Below are 8,358 nucleotides of genomic sequence, written 5' to 3' on the forward strand. Positions count from 1 at the left end.
TATTATGTTATAATAAAATCTCATTACAAAAAAACGTTATATTCTAGACACAAAAAAAAGCAACAAATACAAATATGGTTTGTTAATATTTGGCGGATACTTCAGAGGCACTCTGAAACAGTCTGTTCAAAAAGAACATTTAGAAGAACCTTATTAGTTTCAGAAATCACTTTCTAACGGTGGAGGTTGAACAAGCTGAGGCCTGCGCGCAGGAAGCGACTCCGGTACTTGATCCTGATCCGAAGAATCGGAATCTACCGTAGCCCGAGATGATCTCCTTTCGCTGTCTGACTTTCTCCTTCTTCTTTTCCTCCTAACTCTACCTTTCTTGGTTACGTCGCTATTGCTCCCTCTTAAGCTTTGTCTAGATCCCAATAAACTTGGCACACTCCCAGCTAAGCTTGGATGGGATGCATCGAGTCTCGGAAGCAAGAGAGCTTCGTTATACGAAGGAGGCCTCTGAAGTTCTCTAGGATCTGGAGCGTTTCTATCTTCTTCCTCTCTTAACTCCCGTTGCAGAATTTCCATTCGTCTCAACGCTTCTCGTTCCTCCACTCGTCTGGCTTCCTGCTCTTCCCGAATTCTTTTTTCCTTTATTTCTTTCACCTTTTTTGTTAAAATAACGCCGAACAAAGCAACCATCATCAACACCACTATCCCAATTGAGTAGTACCACATAGTGTCTTTAGCCCTTTCGGACGAATACCACTCTTTCAAACACGCGTCTTGCCATGTTTTCCCTTCGACTTTCTCAGGCGAATCGCATATCAGTTCCTTTAATTTATTTTCACTATAAGACGCCATCCACTCGTACATTCTTTTTAGATTAGGACAATCACATCGCCAAGGATTGTCTTTAATGTTGACAGCGTAAGCTCTCGGGAAATACGTCGGGTCTAACGAAGTTAACCCATTGTTAGCCAAGTTAATTTGCCTCAAGTTGTACATTTCTTGGAACGTTCTATTATTAATACTTTTGATGCGGCACGAACTGACATCCAAATAAACTAAACTGGGCGAGTAGAATCCATCCGGTATGGTTGACAGAAAATTCCTCGACAAAATTAAACTGATTAGATTCGGCAACGCGACTAAACTGAATTGGTTTAAGTCGTAAATTTCACAGTAGCTAACGTCTAATAGTTTTAAACTGCTGCTCGTGACGGTATCGAGGGACTTGATGTAGTTGAAAGATAAATTCAATCTCAATAGTGAGGAGGCGTTGGAAAACAACTTATCGCTTACGGTTGTTAATTTGTTGTAAGACAAATCGATCGTCTGGACTTGCGTTAACGCTTGGAAAGCCTTATCGGAGAGCGAGGTTAATGCGTTGGTCGATAAGTTCAATAATACAAGATTTGGAGATCGGGCAAAGTTATTGGCTTGTATAAATTTCACAAAATTAAACGACAAATCGATTGTAGCTAGTTTGGGAAGATTACTCGAGGGTACTTTTTCTAGGGTACAACCCGATAAGTCTAAATACAAAAGACTCTCCGAATGGCACATGAATCGTTTTAGGTGAACATTATCTTTTAGCACAAGCGTTTCTAAATTTATTAGGTTCGTAAAAACGTTCTCATCTATGTAGTTTAAGCGGGTCTTGCTTAAATCGACATATTTTAAATTATCCAATTGAAAGCTCTCGTTTATACTCGTTAAAGGGTTATAGGCTAGGTGCAATTCCCTTAAACCAGCCAATCTATTGAAAACATTTACGGGTATTGTTTTCATTGAACAATTGACTAAACGAAGTATCGCTAATGATTCGATGTATAATTGATTTGAATATCGCGGTAAACTCCTCAGCGGATTGTTCGACAAATCGAGGTATTGCAAGTTTTTGATTGGTAAAAATGTACTCGGATGGATGTCTTTCCAGTCGCGAAAACAATTTGAGGAAAAGTCCAGACGCTCCAAATTGACAAGGTCCACGAAATCAGACAGCATCAATGTCGATATGCAATTGCGGGACATGTTGAGATATTTGAGTTTGCTGAAATTCTTTAGATCGCCAGGGAAACTATCGAAAGCGTTCCGGGATAAATCCAAGCTGATAACCTGAAAATAAAATCACTTAGATTACCCAGTTGAATATTACGCTTGTGTTACTGAGAATTCGTTCTTGCATGAATGACGCATTAAATGCTCATACAAGTATTGAACTGAGATGGTTTTTACTTGATGAAAATCCATTTAACAAAATAAATAAGAACTAAAAGTTCAGATTTTCACGAAATTATATATTTTGACATGACAATTGTTTCGACAACACCGTGTCTATATCAAATATAATATTTACAAACTACCTGCTACTATATATACCGAAAAATGACAATAAAACCTTAATTAATGTTGTTGCGAGAATTTAAGTTTAATAATGGAGAGGTATTTGAATCTAATTGATCTATACATTTGAATGTCTCATTTTGTTAATGTACATGGCTTCCAGTAAATTTAAATTTTCTACCTTTTGTGGCTGTAGGTAAAATATCAATATTGTCGTCAAAAATGTGTTTTTCAGTGATTCAGCGTGTAGCATAATTAGAATCTGGACTATTGTTTTTGAATGCTCTTTTATGTTCGTTAATGCGATTCTTGAAGGATCTACCCGTTTGTCCAATATAAATTTTAGGACAAGATCCGCATTTCAACTTGTAGACACCTGATTTTTGAGATTTTGGACATTTCGTTTTATTGTTTTTTAAAAATTTTCCCTATTGTTTTGTTAGTTCTGAAAGCTATTTTTAAACCACATTTTGACAAATGTTTTAAAACTTCTTCACTGACTTCTCCTATATAATTGTTTTAAATTGTTCGTGTTCTGTATTAAATTTCGGATAAAAAGAGTTTACTGTTTGCTTAGTCAAAATTGCTGACGTTTCGCCAATCATCCTGAAACAGTTTCAGTCAAGCTCTGAAGAAGCCAACAGGATGATTGGCGAAACGTCAGCAATTTCGACTAAGCAAAAACCGACGCAGGAGGAATCCAGAAGTTTTGTAAAAAGTATTACAGTAGCCTGTGGAAGTTTCTTTGAAAAATTAAAAAATTGAATTTATTGGAAGCCATGGAGATTAACAAAATGAGACATTCAAATGTATTGCTTAACGATCAATTAGATTTAAATACCTCTCCTTTATTGAACTTAAATTCTTGCAACCACATTAATTAAGGTTTTGTTGTCATTTTTCGGTATATATACTAGCAGATAGTTTGTAAATATTACATTTGATAAAGACACGGTGTTGTCGAAACAATTATCATGTCAAAATATATAATTTCGTGAAAATCTGAACTTTTAGTTCGTATTTATTTTGGTAAAGTTTTTATGTGAGTTGGAATTAAACTAACTGGTTATTTCAGATCTCAATATATTTTGTATGAATATCAAGAAATATATAGTGGGTTTCATAAGAAAAACGACAAGCTTTTAGGTTGTGCACCTACAGTATGCAGTTCTCCAATTCCATATTCCATTATTAGGACACCCTGTACTACAAAATAACTTTTCGGCACAATTTGAAATAATTTATTAATATTCGATATTCCATATTTCAAAAATTGCTGGAAAAATAAGTTATTATTGTTTTCGTCGCAATAGGCTTCATTATTAGGTATATAAAAATTTATAAATTTTTGGTTTGACCGGATTTACAAAATCACTTCCGGCACAACTTGAAATAATTGATTAATATTTGCGATCGCATTCCATATTTCAAACATTGTTGACAAAACGAGACATCTTAATTTAGCACAATAGCAAATTTAAGATAGATAGTATTGTAGTATAATATTGTATCGTAGAAAAGGGGTGCAAAGTAGACTAGCCTCCACGTGGTGCACTCTGGGCAACGTGATCGCTATCACGGCTAAATAGTCTACAAAGTTGGCTGCCAGACTATCTATTGGATCTCCTGGCTATTCACACATGCAAACCCAAAACGAACCAATAGGCTCCTTTCGGAGCCACGTGACAAAGAAACTAGGACCTTTAGTCCGTATCTGCCAACTGAATATAGAAGGAATTAGCAGACCCAAATGCGAGTATCTCGCAAAATTTCTTCTTGACAATAACACCGATGTTGTCCTTCCTCAGGAAACCCATGCGGCATCAGAGGATGATCTACGCAAAAGGGGCAGAATATCTGGTTTTGAGCTGGTCGGAGCCACCTACCACCAAGCTTAAAGCATTGCCACATATATTCGGAGCAATATTGAAGATGCCCATATTCTTTCTACCGCTACCTACAACGATATCCATGTGGTAAGCATAAGAATGGGCGAAACCAAAATAATAAACGTTTATAAACCACCAAACAAAGAATGACTCAATGAAGTCTTACCCATTTTTGAACACCCGACAATATACGCAGGAGACTTTAATAGCCACCATGAGCTGTGGCGGTACGCACGAAGTAATGAATGTGGAGAAACACTGGTGGAATGAGCCGAGGAAAATAATCTACATCTCGTGTTTGACGGTAAAGAAAAAGGTACTTTCCACTCAGCTATGTGGAAAAGGGACTACAATCCGGATTTATGCTTCGTGACCACTGACGGTAACAGACCACTGCCGGTTCAAAGAAGAGTTGCCGATAAATTTCCACATAGCCAGCATAGACCGGTCATGATGGACGTCGGTCTTTCCATACCTCTTATTAAATCAGTCCCTCGTCCCAGATGGAATTTCCGAAAAGCCAATTGGGGGAACTATCGCAACGTGCTAGATAAAATAATTCGATTCATACCCCCTCTACCAAAGAATTAAAACCGATTTAAAAACGCTGTCATCGCCGTGGCCAAGAAACACATCCCCAGAGGTTTCAGAACGGAATATATACCAGGGTGGAACGAACGCTGCCAGAGCCTCTACGACAACTTTGCCAATGGCGGTGACCCGGAGATTGCTGACGATTTGATGCATAGTTTGGATGCTGCTAGAAGGCAAAAGTGGACGGAGATGGTCGAGGAGATGAACTTCGCTCATTCAAGCCGGAAAGCATGGAGTCTTTTGCGCAAACTGGGCGGATCTACAACTAAGACAATCAAAAACATGTCTATCACACCAAACGAGATAGCTAATAGGATCGTGGCAACATCTAGGGCTCCCCGCCAAGAAGCACATACAACAAAAATCAAGGAAGAATTAAAAACATTAAAAAGAATATCCCCGAATGAATCAAACTTCTCCAAACCATTCTCAGATAATGAGGTCACCACTGCAATTAAAGATTGAAAACTGGGCAAGGTTTTGACGGCATCCACGCGGAATTTCTTAGCTAGGAAAAAACACGGTAAAATGGCTCGCGCAGTTCTTCTCTAACATTATGCAGACAGGGGAACTGCCGAAGGAGTTCAAAAAATCTAAAATAATAGCCCTGCTGAAACCAGGAAAACTTGCTGATCAGCCAAAAAGCTACAGATCAGTTGCTCTTCTCAGCTGCACGTATAAATTACTTGAGCGCCTCCTGTATAACAGAATTGGTAGCACCATTACGGGATACCTGCCTCCTGAGCAAGCAGGATTTAGACCGGGCCGCAGCTGCTGTGACCAGGTGACGTCGCACATAGAAGCGGGTTTCCAACAAAAACTAAAAACAGCCGCTGTGTTCTTGGACTTGACGTCAGCCTATGATACGGTCTGGAGGGAGGGACTGAACTACAAATTTCTGAGAGCCATACCATGCCAAACAACAGCCCCTCTAATACAAAACATGCTGAGCAGTAGGTGCTTCAATGTGGTCCTCGGCGACAAAATTAGCCACACCAAGATAATAAATAATGGTCTCCCGCAGGGGTCTGTCTTGGCTTCCCTTTTGTTTAATCTTTACATATCAGATCTTCCAGCCACAGAGGGGAGAAAATTCTGCTACGCGGACGACATAGCACTGGCTATTAGGAATAAATCTCTTGACGCTGCAGAAACCATTCTCAACAACGACCTTGCCAGACTACATACATATTTTAAGAATTGGAGACTAATACCAAACCCTGCCGAAACAGAAACATCAACGATTCACCTTAATAATAAAATGACAAACGCACGAATAGAAGTGCAGCTGGGGATGCCACTTTGAATCATAACAGACACCCTAAGTATTTGGGAGTGACTTTGGACCGCACGCTCACCTATCGGAAACACCTGGAGAATACCGCAGCGAAGATAGCAACCAGAAATAACATAATCCAAAAATTATGTGGAACCACCTGGGGCGCAACTACAACAACACTACGCACTTCTTCGCTTGCCCTTGCGTTCTCCGTGGCCGAATACTGCGCTCCAGTGTGGATCAATAGCTGTCACTCCAGGCCTGTTGACAGACAACTAAATAGCACAATGAGGCTGATATCCGGTACTATCAAGTCTACACCTACATACTGGCTGCCAGTGCTATGCAAGATATTACCGGCAGAAATGCGTAGAAATGAGGCCCTTCTACGCGAATATAGAAAAATTATCCTAAACGCAGCACTACCAATTCATAAAGATCTCCCACAACTGAGACACGTAAGACTAAAGTCCAGAAAACCGTCATTAAATCTGGCTGAAGCACTCCAAAATGATGGCTATGATCCCAAAGACCAATGGAAGCGCGACTGGAGTTTGAAAGCAAGTGATGTTCTTCAAAACTGGTTCGCAACTTATAATTGCAACGTCACGGGAACCGTGGCAATGGTCAGCCCTGAACCGGGTACGCACCGGACATGGAAGGTGCGCGGACTCGTTACACCGATGGGGGAAAACAGCATCACCAGAATGTGACTGTGGAGCACCAAGACAGACCATCCAGCATATTCATAGCGAATGTCCCTTACGCTTATACACGGGAAGCTGGCTTGACTTTATGGAGGTATCTGCATCGGCGTTGGAATGGATAACAAACCTTGACATTGAATTATAGCTTTTATCTTTTTACATTTGTGTAATTATTCGTGATTGTTCTTAGATCTGTACTTGTATTATGCATTGCATGTAATGCCATACGCTAAATAAATAAATCGTAGAAAATATGATCATCTAAGTTCGTTGTTTGAAAATCGCCACTATTTAGAAATTAAAAAACTTTTTCTAATTAACTCAGAGTAATGTCACGACGATTGAATTTTGAACGGTCGTGATGTTGTAAATGTTTGTACCAAAATTGCGCCAAATGCAAATATTTATGGACGATGAGGTATAATTTCCGCTAATTTCCTAATATAAATGTCAACTTGATTTGTAACTGAAATCCATAGTAGGTTTGTCTATGCGAAACAGGGACACATCCGATAAACACATGATGTCTCATATACTTACGTTTGAATCGATATCAATTGGTAATTCCAAGAGTCCATTATCCTGACAGCTTGTGATTTCGCTGTTATCGCCGTCACATAAACATATTTCTGGACATGAACCAACCGACACGGAATATCCCAGCGTTAAAGGCAATAACACCAAACCGCAATACCACATTTTCACCATAAGACCTAAATGGAAATTTTTGAAAAAAGCATTGTTTCCGGAATAAAGCACAGTACTTACGTAATATGTTTTTTTTCGGCACGCAGTCATGTTGGTTACATCGTTTTTATAATTCTTTGTTTTGTTTTACCTGGTGTTCCACCTTGCTGCTATGAATTTGAACTGAGTCAACAGGAGATTGGAACAGATAAAACGATGATAAGGCGTTGTGTGACATAGAAAATAGGCTAATAAAAGCGTTATCAACAAAAATTAACACCGATAATTTTTGTCTTTTAAACTCTTATCGAAACTAATAATGTGATTTGGTATACTCATATCGAATTTCAATAAAAACAGACCTTTTTAAACTTTTGAAATAAAAATTGATCTCAATAACGACTTATTTTATTTTTTCGTAACTATAACAGAGAAGGCAGAAAAAATGTTATAGTTTTTTTAAAGCAAATAAATTAAAAGTCTTACGAGGGGTTAATAAAACGAGTACGGTACTCCAGATTCTAGCTGAGTAATAGATTCCAACTTTCTGATGCACATAGACATTTGTCACCATATATCGGTTTGATTGAAGCTTATAGCTTGAAACTCTTTACAAAAGAAGAAAGTCATGCAGGTAACACAATTTCCATATACATTTTTTATATAATAATAATATTGGGACTGTTGTTTGGACAAAATAAATTTTAGTTTCGAAAGTTTTCCGCGCAATGACTTGCTTAATTTCACCGCAGATTATATACCCTTGCGAGGTACTAGATATCGCACAGAAAAAATCTAAGTGGAAAAAATGCAAAAAATGGAGAAAATGCAACTGCAGAACCTCCTATATTACAAGTATATTAGTTTCAGTTGAAAGTTTCACCTTCCAAATATAATATATTTGCAAAAAATG

The 8,358-nt window shown here is 38.4% G+C and overlaps 1 protein-coding gene across 1 annotated transcript; it reads right to left on the bottom strand.

Annotated features, from left to right (window-relative positions):
- On the bottom strand, nt 1–7,637 carry LOC132706714 (leucine-rich repeat-containing protein 15). The gene is made up of 3 exons (XM_060678201.1): nt 7,527–7,637; nt 7,299–7,471; nt 1–2,061 (listed from the first exon to the last, which is right to left on the bottom strand). The coding sequence occupies exons 2-3, from the start codon at nt 7,464–7,466 to the stop codon at nt 160–162; spliced, it is 2,070 nt and encodes a 689-aa protein (XP_060534184.1). The 5' UTR covers nt 7,467–7,471; nt 7,527–7,637; the 3' UTR covers nt 1–159.
- Nucleotides 7,638–8,358: the final 721 nt, after the last annotated feature.

Source organism: Cylas formicarius, unplaced genomic scaffold, assembly GCF_029955315.1.
Source record: "Cylas formicarius isolate icCylForm1 unplaced genomic scaffold, icCylForm1.1 PGA_scaffold_10__41_contigs__length_53128322, whole genome shotgun sequence".
NCBI lineage: Eukaryota > Metazoa > Arthropoda > Insecta > Coleoptera > Brentidae > Cylas > Cylas formicarius.

What these genes read in the sequence shown, in the direction of transcription:
- LOC132706714 (XM_060678201.1), bottom strand. Translation starts at nt 7,466, where the DNA reads ATGGTGAAAATGTGGTATTGCGGTTTGGTGTTATTGCCTTTAACGCTG. An exon ending in CAATTGATATCGATTCAAAC is followed by an intron (nt 2,062 to 7,298) that starts GTAAGTATATGA and finishes TTTTATTTTCAG; the next exon opens with GTTATCAGCTTGGATTTATC.